General features: G+C 40.7%; 1 protein-coding gene across 1 annotated transcript in view; it reads right to left on the bottom strand.

The window, feature by feature from the left end:
* LOC126404891 (rho guanine nucleotide exchange factor 26-like) overlaps positions 1-15608 on the bottom strand; it is a 37637-nt gene that overhangs the window by 10076 nt on the left and 11953 nt on the right. The window contains exons 10-12 of the mRNA XM_050068291.1: positions 13701-13790; positions 13154-13308; positions 4450-4659 (exon numbers count right to left, since the gene is read on the bottom strand). Coding sequence (XP_049924248.1) covers positions 4450-4659; positions 13154-13308; positions 13701-13790 — 455 coding nt within the window. The remainder of the gene's footprint in view (positions 1-4449; positions 4660-13153; positions 13309-13700; positions 13791-15608) is intronic.

Raw genomic sequence — 15608 nt, 5'->3', positions numbered from 1 at the left:
ATTTCATAAATGCGGGACCCGCGGGTCGGAAAAAACCCCGACCTGCGCATCACTAACGGGTACTGCACAATTCAGACATGATACACTAATGAAACATAAAATCATAAAACATAAAATCTGACAAGACAGGTTTACAAATGAAACAGAATCCCCACTTTCAACATCCTTTCGCAGGCAGGAAGCTGCAATACAATTTGCAGAGGAGGCTGAAATGATGAGTTAAATTCAGCGCTGCATATTTCATCACAAAGCAGGAGCTACCGTTTACTAAGTATAAGGGACAGATTGAACTTTCTAAAAAGAACGACGTAAATGTTAGCCCCACATATAGCAACGACACTGCATGTGTGCAGTTCAGGAGCTGGGTGTGCGTTACACTTGATAAAATTTAATGCATTTGTTTTGTTTTGTCATAACAGGAGGTAGGTTACTGACCACATACTTTGTTTACATGCTTTGTAAACAGTCGTGAAAGATTAATTTTGCTCAATTCGTGACGTTGTAAACTTGAAATAAAACATTACCAAAGCATTTATCAGTAATACAGTTATAATGGCCAAAAATGTGATTAACTGCATCGCACGATTATTTAAAGTGTGTCCCTAAATTTTCTGCATGTGCTCCTAAAATTTTCAGTCAGGGTTACAATGCTCCTATTACAAAAAGTTAGTCTGGAGCCCTGTATAATAAAAGTAATAGTTAGTGGTAGCCCTGCCTGACTGTTACTCCATCAAAATAAGTAATTTAAAGGCATCACCCTGGGCCCTGGGAACTTGTGATAGGCAGTTTTTAAAACATTCTCTGACATTTTATTGACTTAACATGTAATCAAAATAATAAGCACTTTGATCGATAATGAAAATAATCATTAGCTGCACCCTACTCTCACTCTGAGAAAGCATCAATACTCCTTATTGTGCTCTCTCCTTCAGTTCACTCTGACAGAAGCCCAAAATAGACTGGCTAATGTAACACCACTTCCATGTGTCATGTCGGGTTAGATCACTAAATTGGGATGAATGGCCGCAGGAAAAGGAAGTTATTCTCCGGTCATCAAAAACAAAGAGCAGACACTGGCTGCTGTCTCCAAGATGAGACACGGGACTGTGAAGAAGAGTCGCAGAGAGCGAGGAAACAGGCGGGGGGAGAGATAGTCGTGGGAAACAGCCCACTTAACAATGGGCCGCTGCTAGGCAACAGCTTAAACAATGCCTAGCAACCACTGTAACAAAGGATAGTTTCCAGGGTCTCTTCTGCTCAGCTCATTCAGTAACTACAGTGAGTGGAGCGCTGCACTCCTCACACATACACATTATTAGATGTTAGCCGAGGGCCCCAAAACCCAAGCTATCAAAGGAGGGAGTCGAGGGGCTTTCCACAATGACACACACATCCAGACAGAGTGGGCAGTTACACAAGGAGACCCCCTCATGTATACATGGGCAGTATGTAAGGCTCAGCAGGCAGCACATTTAAGTCATGTCACAAAGATTCCCTCCCACGCAGGCCCACAGCAGTCACACTTGACACTATTACTGCAGCCGCTTTGTCAGGTTTCACTTAGTCGCAGCATGGGGGCCAATATCCGACTGTCCACGCTGCTATTCAACACTGAAACAGGTTTTTACTTCCAACTGCAACAAGGAACAAACACAGAATTGTGCTGTGGAGGTGTACAGTGGTTTAGTGGTTCCAAACCTGAGAGTGGCAGGATAACAACCAGGGTAGAAATTAAAAGTGCAACATAAGATTTGGCTTTCATTTTTGTTTGATTTTTTTTCCCCTTTAAGGCCTCTAAATGAAATAACATTTTGTGAGGGGTCACAAGAAGACACAGGTTGGGAACCTAATGTTGAAGGTGCTACCAATAGGGGTGTGCCATATCGTGCCGTTCACAATAATACCAGTATGATTTCTAATATGATATGAAAAATTCATATCCTGATACTCGCGATATTTTGACTTGTTAACACTGACATCATACTGTTACCCATGGCAACAACAAGCATGACAGTTGTTTTGTCGGTGAATGTTGTGAGTTGTAATGGAGCCAAATTATGTGCCGTTACCTTTGTTAAATGTTGCTGTTGACCCTGGTTTTATATGAGAAGAGGGAAAAATCGCTAGTTGCTAGGCTAATTTATACAATGTAAAATGCCAAAGGCTGGTGCTAATAACGTTAGCATGTTATATTTGTTTGGAAAACGTGTTTAGTATATGACAGTTGTTTTGTCGGTGAATGTTGTGAGTTGTAATGGAGCCAAATTGAGTGCCGTTACCTTTGTTAAATGTTGCTGTTGTCCCTGGTTTTATATGAGAAGAGGGAAAAATCGCTAGTTGCTAGGCTAATATATACAATGTAAGATGCCATAGGCTTGTGCTAATGACGTTAGCATGTTGGATTTGTGGGGAAAATGTGTCCACTGCCGACTAGTGTTTTGGAGGTGTAACTGCAGAGTGACACAGACACACCACCGCAGAAGTATAAATGCTTACAAGGGCGTAGGCTACATGCGTAGGGTCTGCACAGAACTATAAATCCTGCATTACTGTTGTAATTCACAAACTTAAGAAATTAGAGATCATTTTTGTTTAGTTTTTACTGAATATCTGACGGCAAACTGTAAAACTACATCACTTACTTTGTTGCTATTCTATGTTCTTAAATTAATAATAAAACATTATTTTTACTAATTTGTCATTTCATCAGGAATATCGTTATCGCAAAAATACCCTCAAATATCACAATATTATTTAGGGTCATATCTCCCACCTAGAATTACCAAAATGCTGTTGCATCCTGATGTAAAGTCAAAGTTTGAAAGCTGCATTGGTTTATAAAGATATCATGCTAAGGTGCTTTGTTTTCTTTAAAATGTTTTTGACTACTGTCATTTTCATGTTTCTAGCGGTTAGCCCCCATGCAACTGCACCATGTTCTGAGCAAAGAATAGGAGTCGAGAACCGTCAAGAATCTTATCCCTCCAAGCTTATCAGTTCCTTGTATAAGTAGATTCTGGCATGTTTTTCTGACAGTTGTGCGTTGCAAACAATGACGTCAAACGCCTGAGGCTACGCTGCTGAAACCTTGCAACAAGGAAGAATCAAGTCTGAGAGGAAGAAACAGTCAAAAGCATGGCTCTATTTCATGAAGAAAAATGAAATCAGTGCTGTTTTCCAACGTCTGTAGGAGACAGACAGACACAGAGACACTAAAACAGTTGTGTTGAAGCTGAAAACTGGTGCAGGACTACTTGTTTCCTCACACACAAAACTAATCAGGAGACGACGAAGAATTGGACCGATAGGAGGAAGTGATAATGGCATTGGTATCAATAAAACCTTAGCAATTTCCATCTCCATGCCAAGCTGTTGTTAGGAGGCTACCTCCATGTCCTGCCTTGAAAATAACTATTATTCTTTGAACTACCTCAGCATGTTTAATTATCAGTGATTGAATCCCCTCTATTACCAACAACAAGTTGCATTTTACTGCTGTGGTAAAAATCAGAATTCAAGCTGTTCTAGATTTTAACTTTGAAGTCACAAAATAACAATATAGGCTTTAAAAGAGCTGAGAGACATTTACAGGCAGCTTTTTGTGCAGTGAAGTTGAAAACCACACCTGTGCTGAGAATACAGAGGGAGGTTCTGCGACTGTACAGGAATGAAGAGGAACAGGCCCCGTGCATATGAAAACACTCCTCAACAAAGCTGTGGACCACACAAAATAATTACAGTGAAAACCGAGCGTGTGTGCGTGCGTGCACACGGACTGCAACTCCTATCGCTAACTAGAACAAATAAACCCTGTATGGAGCCCAATATATGACAGATCCTCTTTGTTTGTGCGGGTTATATAATCTATTTAAACAACCTCGCTTTTCACTCTATTTGCTGTACAAAGAGAGACGAGGAGGAGGAGGAGGAGGTTGGGTTGGGTTGAACTATACCAACGCAGCCACAGGCAGAAATATCAAGGAAGCTCTACTGTACTGACGGTACTTCTAGGTCAGATGTGTGAGTAATCATTTACGCTGCACATGCAAAACATTTCAGCTACAACCAGCAGAGTTTAAACAAAGAGAGCTGCTTTGCCCAGAATAGACGCTCAGGTCAGAAGACGTTCAGTAAACAAAACAATTGTCTGGTACAGCCAGTCTGTGTTACAGAACGACTAATAAACTTCCATTTCCTAGGTCACATAAACAATAAGCAGTGAGGCTCAGGCTGTGGCTTGAGAATAGATGTAACTAAATATCCCTGTGACCTGTAATTGTCCAGAAAGAGACTAGGAAACCAGAGCCAAGGAGAGAGGGGTACTGGGACTCTATTACTCCAAGTTAAAAAGCATATTAGAGCTTGTAGGAAACCAAAATATCTGCAATGCAAGTGAAACAAACAGCATTTACTGTAAGAGGGACAAAGGTGACAAAACAAAGCACTCACAGCAGCTCCGTCCCCAGGATCATGGGCACCTTTTCACCGGAGTGGTTGCTACGGAAGCGCAGGCGGAAAAGATGGTTGGCGCCAGCTTGCCGTGAGCTCAGCATGCTGGCGGTGCTTCTGACCGGTGACAGGTTGACATCCTCTGGCTGGCAGGGACCCACCCAGATCTGGTCTCTCAGAGCGTAGTCGATCACAGTGTAACTCTCCTCACTGGAAAAGAGACAGAAAGCTTTAATATCATTTCACTTACTGCACTTAATGCAGTGGCAGCCATCCAATTCAGTCAAGTGTGGCGGAAGTTCTATGGACGGAGGCCTCGATGTATGAGACACCACCCATCATTAAAGTGCTCTTGCATGAGGACTCAGATACACAATCAATCATTTATTTGTCACATGGATTAATACAAGGTGCAGCTCAAGCAAAATGCAATCCTGTCATCTCCTTCAACTTGTGCACTGTAAGTTAGTCCTTTCTTACTTCTCCTTATATTGTAGGCTACTGCTTTATTCAACTGTCTTATACTCAACACGTTTTCCATCAAATATAACATGCTAACGTTATTAGCACAAGCCTATGGCATTTTACATTGTATAAATTAGCCCAGCGACTAGCGGAGCCTTCCTCTCCTCTGTGAAATTAAAGTCAATAAAAGCTTTGTTTCCACTGAGGGAAATTGTTTCAGCTTCCAAAAATAGACAGGAGGTCTGTGTCGACGTGACGTGTAGCTACATTTCTGGGGAGGTGCACGTCAGGCTACGTCGATTCAACTCACAAGTATAGATCCTGCTTTATTGTCCATGTTTATGACAGTATATTGAGATGAAACAACAGCTCTACCACATGGAAATCCAACACATACACCAACACTTACAAACACAGCTGGACCCTTATGTCAATGTAATAATAGTAGTAGTAGTATGTGAGAATCTTGGGTTATATTTGATCAGCATTGCCTAGTTTTACAGTTTAATCAGAGTTTAGTCTGCGTTTGACAGACAGAGACAGAGAGAGGAGGGTCTCTCTCTCTCAATATGCCTCTATACTCTTTCTGTCCGTGAAGTCAGGCATACAAAATTGCGCAAGTACAATCTGTAGTTCGTGTGAAAAGCCAGTGAAAATCAACTGGACAACGCAAAACCTTTCATCCGGTGGATCTGAGCTGGGAAATCTGAGCGCTGGTATTCTACACTTCAATTACACAGTCTACCTACAATATTAAAACACAACATAGTCATTGTTAACTGTTTGTTGTCTCTGTTCTTATTGCTGTCTTCTCTTTGACTTAGTCTTTGTCTGTATTTCACTGTGTATGTTGTGTCGTATTATTGTATGGAATCACTCCATGCTCAGTAATCTTACACTTGCTGATTTAAATCTAAAAGCCTAACCAGGGACAGGGGTTGCAAATTAGCCATGGCTAGAAACCTGTGTGTACTGCATCTACTAGGTATTTTACATATGAAGCAATGTCTTGTGCATGTGTCCATGTCAAATAAACAAGTAAATAAATAAGAAATAAAACAAAGCTGGTTGAGAATCTGATAAGTATCCCTTTAGCTACGTAATCATTGATAGTAGAATTTCCAGTGGTGCATTTTTAATTTCCCCGAGCGTTGTTACTGTTTGTCTTAAGAAGAAACAGCCAGTTATTTTACATATACAAACACAAACACATGTTTCACTGAAAAACTGATGTAAACCGAATTTGACAGTCAAATGAAGTCTCTCAAAACCCTTTTTCCTCTGTATCCCACCAGCCAGTGCAGTTAGATAGAAATGCAAAGAAACAAAAAAGCACGCAAATTAGACCACTGCATCTCCTGTGACTGAGTTTGCTTTGGGTTAAAGATCATGAAGGCCCAGTCTACTCAGATATCCAGACACTCTTTTGGCAGGTTGGTATTCAAATATAAAGGTGGATTCAGCTTTTCTAACCATGCAGACAAACATTAGTATCACTTCACAAACGGCTGTCCCTTATTTTGATTTTTTTAGATTACTTATTTGTGCTTTTCTGTCCCCAAATGGTTCCTGTAGCTAGTAGCCTGCTGAAAGCCCCATACCATGACTGCTGTAATGCGTCAGCCCCAAATGCTGTCTGCATCCTGTTTCTGCTACAACACGGACATGATGTACCAGTCACCATGTATATGCTACTGTTACTTTGTTTTTGCAGTATCATATTAAATCATAAAGTTTATTTACAGATTAAGGAGTGTAAATAATTAATGTCTGCCATGGCGACATTTTTTCTTGTTATCTAATTAATTTGGAGCAAATAAAATAATCACAATTTAAAATACTCAAAATATCCAAAGCCAATAATCGTGTTTCAATCAATCAAAACCAAGTACGAATTTATATTTGAAATAACATTTGCTGATTAGTGTGTACAGTATACCATGCCTCCACTCCCTCTCACACATTAAAATTTAGCTCATTGTTTGCGGTAGAGATCTAGTTTCATGGTACCTCAGCTATTCAACCCCCTGAGAGGGTATAGACTGTAGTTAACCACATTCACCTGGGTGAATAAATCAGCCGTCGCTGTCTCAGATTCTGTGCCAATCCAAAGTCCAAACATCGAGCTGTCTACATGATCCCTACACTAAATCAGCTGCCGCCCGGTTTCTTTTCTATATGCCTACATTTCCCATGAGTACCTTTAACTGAGCATGACCCCGTGTACGCAGAGTTAGTCAAACATCTGGTACTGATTGTGAAACACGGTACCTCTAATGCTGCTGCACTGAACCTGGAGAAAAACAGTGTGTGTGTTTACATGTTGAAGAACAGGAGCTCAGGTCCAGCCCACATGTGTTTCATCAACCTGAGACTGAAACAGCAACCGAGCTGAAAAGCTACCAGACAGGAAGTAGCTTCTCGTAAGCCAGCATGTCCATTAGAGCACTGAATACACGAGCACAAGCAGGGACAGAGGTAGTCGTTAAACAAACAGTAGTGAACAGTGTATCTGTCCATGTCTCACTGTCTCGCTCTTTCACTTACACACACACACACACACACTCTGCACTCTGGGGTCATGACTGGTCGGAGAATCCAGTCACACTCGGGAGGTTCTCAACAAGGTTCAACTGTTACCCATCAGCCCCTATTGTTCACCAATCAATCAAGTTAAAGCCTGGTGCCCACAACCAATTAGACTTCCTGGAAGAGGAGGAAGAGAGGAGAGGGAGAGACAGATCAGATAAAAGCAGAGGGAGAGGAAGAGAAGGGCAGCATGGAGTATCTGCGCTAAGGCTGCATCCAACTGTAACCACAAGCCGCTCTGTGCATCAGGCTAACCACACTGACCTGGGGCTCAAGGGAAGAGGGTGACGTTTGGGAAAATACACTTACTTGCTTCTTTGCCAACAGTTACATGAGAAGATTCTACAACTCTTATTTTGGTCGGGTTTGTTTTGTTTAGTTTTCTACCTCATACTTCTATTTTTAATCAGCTTTACTAACCTATAGCTTTATCACAGTATATTTCTTTCAAAACCTTATCTGGAGCATGTTGCACTATGAAACAGACTCCCCTCTTTTTTATCTTAAAAATTAAATAAATTCTGATTAATAATAAATGGGGTAATAAATGTATTTCAGTAGGATTTGAATGGGATAATATATCAAGTTTTTTTTAATGGATTATACGCACAGTTTAAACCAAATCAAGTTTATCTATACAGCACATTTAAAAAACAACCACAGTTGACCAAAGTGCTGTACAAAATAAAACACACAAATATAAAGCAATATAACATGTACAAAAATATAAAACAGAATTACACCGGTAAGAACAATTACACACGTAGAAAGATCCTAAAATACTAAAGTATTAAAACTACTACAAACAACCAAAATGTTTTAAGATTTGTCTTAAAAGTGTCATTGGAGGGGGAGGGAGTTTAAGGGTTTTCTTAAGTGTAAAACCCCCTTAAATAGTGGCTATAAACATTGACCCAAACCGTGAAAACATCCCCTGAATTTTTTACTTTAAATGGGTCTTAATAGTTCAATTAAGGTTGGAAATTCAAAATTGATTGGTAAGGGTTTTAAGTAAGTCTGTACATTTTTTTTTATCCCTAAAAACCGTGCATCTAATCCCTTATAAAATCCTTAAAGGAATATTTCTCCCCCCCCAAAAAAATGACCATTTGTGTGCTGTATATCACTTAGTCACGCCATGTTGTGTGAATTCATTAAGAAAACTTGTGCTCCTCACCCGCCTCCATGGAAAACGGCAAATATATTGATTTACTGATTGATTGGGGATCTGTTTGACAACAGCAAAACTTGTGCAGTATAATCTAAGTGTCATTTCTCCAGTCGTATGCGCAGTGCTTCCCAAAAGCTGAACTGAACAAGTTGTGTGAGAGTTTGTAATCAGATGTTCGGATATAGTTTTCTGATGTTAGACATGGTGCCTAATCAATCATTACATCAATATGTTCGCTGTTTTCCGTGAAGGCGTGTGAGGCATGACTAACTGATATACAGATGTTCATTCTGTGGGTGACGTATCCCTTTGAAATCATTCATTTTCACCTCTAAACAGTTCAGACCTTCATGTAAACCTAAAAAAATCCTAAAGGTTCCTAAGTAGAAACAGAATTATCCCAAATCTGTTCACAGGTAACATAAGAATCTCTTTGTTAGCAGGATTTTATGGTCGTCAGCATTTCAGCTCCTGACAGCCCTACAGGTGAAATGCCTGGAATGCCATTAACATGATGTTGGGGAATGGGGTGGGTGGGGAATCCACGTGTTTGTGGGATGAGTTCTCTCATGCGTGTGGTTGGGTGGGTATACAGTGTTGGAATATTGCTAAACAGAGGAATGAAGTTGGGAAATAGTTTAAATATCCTATGTCAGAATGTGGGAGAGAGGCGTTAAAACGTTAAATAGTAAGAGCAAGAAACCATCTACTGTGTGGCTACTTCCACAGAAACAAACACACACTCTTACTGGAATGAAATTCAGTCTGCTGCTAGAGATAACGCAGGCATCTACCACACGTCAACACAGCTGTGCCAGCTACCACGTTACCAGTGTACAACCAGTTCTTCAACACTCAAGCAGATTTAACGCAAATCCTCCAAGAGATGTTGAGATAGGACTTGAAGTCAAGCATGAAGGCAGACACACACACACACGCACGGTAAGAGCATAATGTTCTGGTGCAAAGTACAGTAGGAGTGTTGAGACTATGGCACAGTCAAACAAACAGAGGGAGGGGAAAAAAACTAGAACAGAAAGTGTTGGGATTATAGGCTTGCACGCACTCTCACACACACACAAAAAAAAAAACCACAAGGTCATGACTACCAAAAAACGGAAAGGACAGAGAGAGAGAAAGAGAGGAGGGAGAGATGAAAACCTCAACAATAGTTAATGTTTAGATGATGCCCGGTATCACACAGGAAAAAGGGGGGAAGTGAAGATGAGAGAGGAGCCAGCTGGTGTGGACTCAGTGTTATGTAAGTGTTCCTGTGAGCCAGAGAGCAGCAGATCAAAACTTTCCCCACTGTGTGACAATAGGCCAGTCTGACAAGGGCTCGGTTTCATAGCCAGCTGTATTTTGGACACAGTTCGAAGTTGACAAAACAGGCTGAGAATCTAACGGATCTCATATTTGATAAGATCGTTCATCTTCTCTCCCTTTATAATAGCAACTATCATGATAGTTTTCTTGAGTAATCAAGGTTTGTTTGGTCTATTAAAACTCAAAAAAAGTAAAAACATTTCCATGGTCCAAGTTGAAATCCTCAAATGTCCTGTTTTTATCTGATCAACGCTCCAGAACCCAAACACATCTGATTTACAGCTCTATAAAAACAGAGCAAATCCCCACATTAGAGACACTGGAACGAGAGAATATTTGGCATTTGTGCTTAAAACCATTAATCCATTATAAAAATACTTTCCAATGACATTTGAATTTTCAGTTCTAAAGACTAATTTCAACATTTATGACTTAAAGGAGCAGTATGTAGGATTTAGTGGCATCTAGCAGTGAGGACTGAAGACTGCAACCAGCTGAAACTTCTCCTGTGTGCCAAGCGTGAATTCCCAGTTAGGATTCCTTCAGTGGTCACTTTTATGGAGGTTCTTACCGTGAGCCTAATTATCGACCTAGCAATTACGGACCAGGGGATTAAAACTGTTAAAAACACTGAATAGAGCAGTGTTACCTTAAAAAAAAGTGTTTTGTCGATCCTGTTCGGCTTGTTGCAGATGGGCCGTTATCCCAGCACCTGCTAATCTATGCTCATCTTTTATCTCCGCAAAGGTTTCCTCCTCGCCAAAACAAATGGACCAGGTTCTTTAAACCAGTAAAACCACCAAAGAAAGCAGTTACATGTGAAAAATCAGTGCTTTTCCCACGCCATTCAGCTAATCGCAGAGGGGCTGCCAACTACAGTGGCTGACGACAAAACGCAAATGGCTCTATTTTGAGCCAGTGTTTGGTTTATCTGTTCTGGGCTACTGCAGAAACATGGCAGAGCAACATGGCGATCTCCACAGACAAGGACCCGCTCCCTATGCAGATAAACGGCTCATTCTAAGGTGACAAACACACAACAATTCTTATTTTCAGGTGATTATACGCTAAAGAAAAAATACTTATTTTTATCATGTTCCATTTTCTACAGTTTCAAAACTGTTAAAAGCTGAGACAAAATAGATTTGATAACAGATTTGAAATAATTTAGATTTGATAATCAGTCATGATACCACGAATGGGGGGAAAAAAATCGATACGGCATAGTATCGCAATATTTTTATACAGCAATATCGTATCGTCATACAGTGCCAAGTATCAATTTTTATTAAGTAAATTATAAATATGACACATGTAAATCAAACTGTAGGTAGCCTACTAGAATACTTGAAGTAAGTCCTTTTTCAGTCCACTAAGTTCATTTTGCTGCAAAAAAAAAAAAAGGCTGAAGTGAGATGAACAGACTGAAAACTTTATCTTGTAAGATAAAACAGATGTTGAGAAAGTTGAGAAAAGGTTTATATATTGCAATATATTGTATTGCAATACTCAGCATACATACTCGCAACATATTTAAAATCGTAGTATTATTGTATCGTGACATAAGTATCGTGATCATATCGTATCGTCAATCCTCTGGTTATTCTCAACCTTACAGGATACTAGATTCATTTTCAGCTATTGAACCCCATCTAAAGTCTAACTAACCTTCAGGATTCAGAATCAACTAATATATCTTTGTGCACTGCTCTCTTTCCTTTAAGTATTAAGTTATATAATCTTATAAAACTGTAAATGGCCTCAGGTCGTAGGAATGTTTTCTCTCTGCTGTGTAAGTGCTGTGGCTTTAACCTTTCCACCTTCCTTCATGGTATTCCTTAAAATGTAAGCTTATAAAAAGTGACACAAGAAGAAGCTGAGAGGATTCAAGTGCACTAAAGTACTGCATTTGGCAACAAAGGTGGGTTGGGAGCTTGTAAGCTACCCCCCGACACACACACAAACTCCAAGTTATAATGAGAAGCTATAATAAAAAGCTATTACACCATTATGTCTAGGAAGGTTTATGACCTGGCTGTGCCTGACTAGCCTCGTGTACCCCTGTTGTGTTTTTGTTTTGATTACTGCAGATGGAGTGCAGTAGAGTAGCGTGCCACAGCAGGGCTCCAACGCTCACCCGCAGCACAAACCAATATTATAACAGCGTCTCCCATTCAAACGCACACTCACGCACAAATACACACTGTGATTCCGGAGCACTCCCTTTCCCAAATCCCTCTTCCAAACACGGGCCTGACACCACACTCTGGTGGAGTCTGCCGTCCTGGATCAGATTCCCAGAAAAATATCACATGGAATGTTTCTTTTCCTTTTTTTTTTTTTTTTGAACGATTCTTAGGAATTCATAGTTTTTGCGAGTGGCGGGACAATCAGTTCCAGACTCGGAGGGAGATGGACGGGAAAGGACTTTTTTTTGGCAAAAATAGACACACTTGTGCGCGCACACCCACGCTGCACGCATTCAAATGAAAACCACATCATTTCAAGGAAGTCCTTTTTATGGCTTGCTTCATAGTGTTGTCGAAAACTAGAGGAAATAGAGGAGGGTAAAGCAGACTCATTGACAAGGCTGACATTAAGCAGGCCTACTCGCTCCAGATGATTCATAGCACCAGGACATGTTGAAACCTCCACAACAATCAGAAAACCATGCTCAGATTCACGATGCCAAGTCGCAGCAGGTTCAGGTAACTGCACCTGTTCATCCTAATAAACACACCCATAAAGCAGAGGAAGCGTGGGCAGTGCATCAACATGTGCCAATCCCTCTTAACTTTTTTAAAATCTTCCTTCGCCCTGCAGATAATGACATCATGTTATGACTGTGAAGCTGTTGTTTATATTTTCTTTCTTGTAATTCAATTGTTTTGCTTTCATTTCAGCTCAGACCTCAATAACTGTTCTTCTTCTCAACAGCCTCATTTCCCACAACAAGTTTAAACACGAAGATATAGAGACAATGTCACACACCCTGTGCTCAGGGTCTTGGCTATATGCGGTTCACACACTCACACAACAAAAAACAGCTTATGATTACACTTTCACCCTCGACATGTCAGAACAGGTGAGTTATGAACGAAACCTGCACACCAAGACCATGCTCACACCAGCCCAATGCAGAGCCACTCTCACCTCTTCTTCCTGGTGACGATGAAGACGTCATTGAAGAGGAAGAAGTAGACCTGTTGCCGCGACGTCCGCTTAAGGAAGATGCCGTTGTCCTCTACGAACGCCGTCAGCTCTCCTCTCTTCACCATCCACCTGGAGGATGAGACGAGCGGGAACGGCTGAAGGAAAAGGAGAAAGAGAATGTGATGAACAGGAAGTGGCGATAAATCTAACCAAACGATATTTTGATGTTGGTGCCATCAGGAATTCCTTAGTTGCAATTTGTGTGTGCATGTGTGAACAGCTGGCTATGCAGACTGAGAATATGTTCGCGAGACATCTGTGAATACCAAATGTGCCAACAGCTATTTCCCACACTACTTAGACACACTGGCGTCTGCCAAGCCGTGTGTGCATTATGTGTGTAGATCTCACCAAGTGAGTGACGGAGATGTGTCTCCATATGTGTGTGAGGTCTGTACATGACTGCATGAGCACATGTTTTATTACTTAATAAATACACATCTACCCAAGATGCAACTGTTTGGTGTATTACATAACATGTTCATACCTTGATCTTGAACTCCAGCTGAGAGTTGATGGTATACATCATCTCCGTTCTCTCCATTGTGCGAGCTCCTTCATTACACTTCCTCACCACCTGCTCACACACACAGTGTCTATTAGTCACAATGTATTCCTTCTGCTTTTCACTTTATATCCATTAATCATCATAAAATACCTGCTCATATTTATCAAGTACAACAACTACTGGAAATTAACTGTTTTTCTTGCATTTTTAGGGGAAAATTCTTCACCAAAATACAGCATTAAATGGGAAGTGATTGCATCCCTGCCTAATCTTAGGCTGCGAATAAACAGTAAAAAAAAATATGCAAGTGCTGTCGTTATCTGGAGCCCTTTCCTAAATCATTTCCCATCTACACTTAAACAAACTTTGTTAAAAGGTCGTAGCCCTTCTGAGGGGAAGCAAACTTTGCCTAGTGCCAACTGAGATTTCCTAGATGCTTATTTTGTAATACTTCATCGTTTGCCAAACGCTGTTGCTGAGTCACAGAACAGTGAGTTCTTCACTTTCTGGGGTACTGTCATTGTCAATACTCTTGTTATCTTTTTTATTTATCTATTTTTTTCTAAATTATGATTACTTTAACCATGCTTTCACAGCCATATTCTTTATCTTAATGTCCCATATCCTCTCCTAAACACTCTTCCTTGACCTCGATGGAAAACAGCATGAGATCAAGGAAAGATGTGAAGGAGAATACATAGGGACTTAGGAAAAGACAACTGAGTGCTAGGAGAATCTGACTGCAGTTACACTAGGCTACATAATTAGGCAGCAGTAACTGTCATTGATGTGGGTCACTTTAAATGTTGCTGCAGCAAGAAATTGTGGGACAGCGTTATCTCCTTTCCTTTCATAAAGGATGGTCCAGTGTACCTTTTGCTAATAGACTAAAAGGAAGCATTGAAGCACCTATCATGACTGCCACGTAAATACTTCTGAGTCATTTCATTCAGTTTGGAACCTTCCAAAGCAAAAAAAACAAAAAAAGACTATTCCACCACAGTCCTAATCTCTGCGTTTTGTGCACCCTCAAATTAATTTTTTCAATGTAGACGCAAGGCAGGTGTGATCAAATGCCAGAGCGTCACCACCGCGGCGTGCATGCCTTCCAAGCGTCTATTTTTCATGACACGAAGGCTGCGCCCTTTTGGAATGCAGCAGTGCACACTGCATGTCATGTGACGAGGAACAATACCTTTCTCCTCTTCCATAGATATCCATAAGTTGATCACTTTAGTGCAGGTCTACCAGGAGCTTTACATTTGTCCCACGGACAATAGTTCTGGCCTAGTACACACATACAAAACAACGCCTGGAAGAAGATCAGCTCTGCACTCAGGATTTCTGGTAAGTAGGCTATGATAAGGTGCTGATAATGGTTGCAACCTCAGATTCAACCTGCCTCCACGCCCTTAAAAGTTGGCACAGAGTAGGTACAAGAGAAGTGCCTAGCGCCCAACCTGGCGTTTTCCAGGCGGGTAAAGATGCAGCATGTGTACAGCCCCCTAAGGCAAGACTCTTGAGCCATAGTTTCACAATAGCAACATATCCTCCTGAGACCTGAACTTTTGTTTGGTACACATTTTTAAATTCTCTTAGATACGTGGGATTAGTTGGACCTGATAAGTATAAATAAACAAACATTGTCAAAGATAATGAAGTCCCACTGTCCATCAACAAGTTGATGATAAACTCCCAATGTCTTCAAACGAGTGCTTTCTAATTAACAGTGTCTTGGATTGTTACTGTTGCTAAAACTGATAAAATAAATTGTTGGCATATCAAACTACAAATGTTATCAATCACAAATAAACAAATAAATGTATCAGGTTTTGGACCTTGTCCAGTTTTGTGTCGGGATCGGCTGCAGCCTGACTTTGCAGAGAT

Source organism: Epinephelus moara, chromosome 2 (assembly GCF_006386435.1).
Source record: "Epinephelus moara isolate mb chromosome 2, YSFRI_EMoa_1.0, whole genome shotgun sequence".
Classification (NCBI taxonomy): Eukaryota; Metazoa; Chordata; class Actinopteri; order Perciformes; family Serranidae; genus Epinephelus; species Epinephelus moara.
Note: the sequence above shows the minus strand (reverse complement) of the source record. Positions and strands in the feature narration are given on the sequence as shown.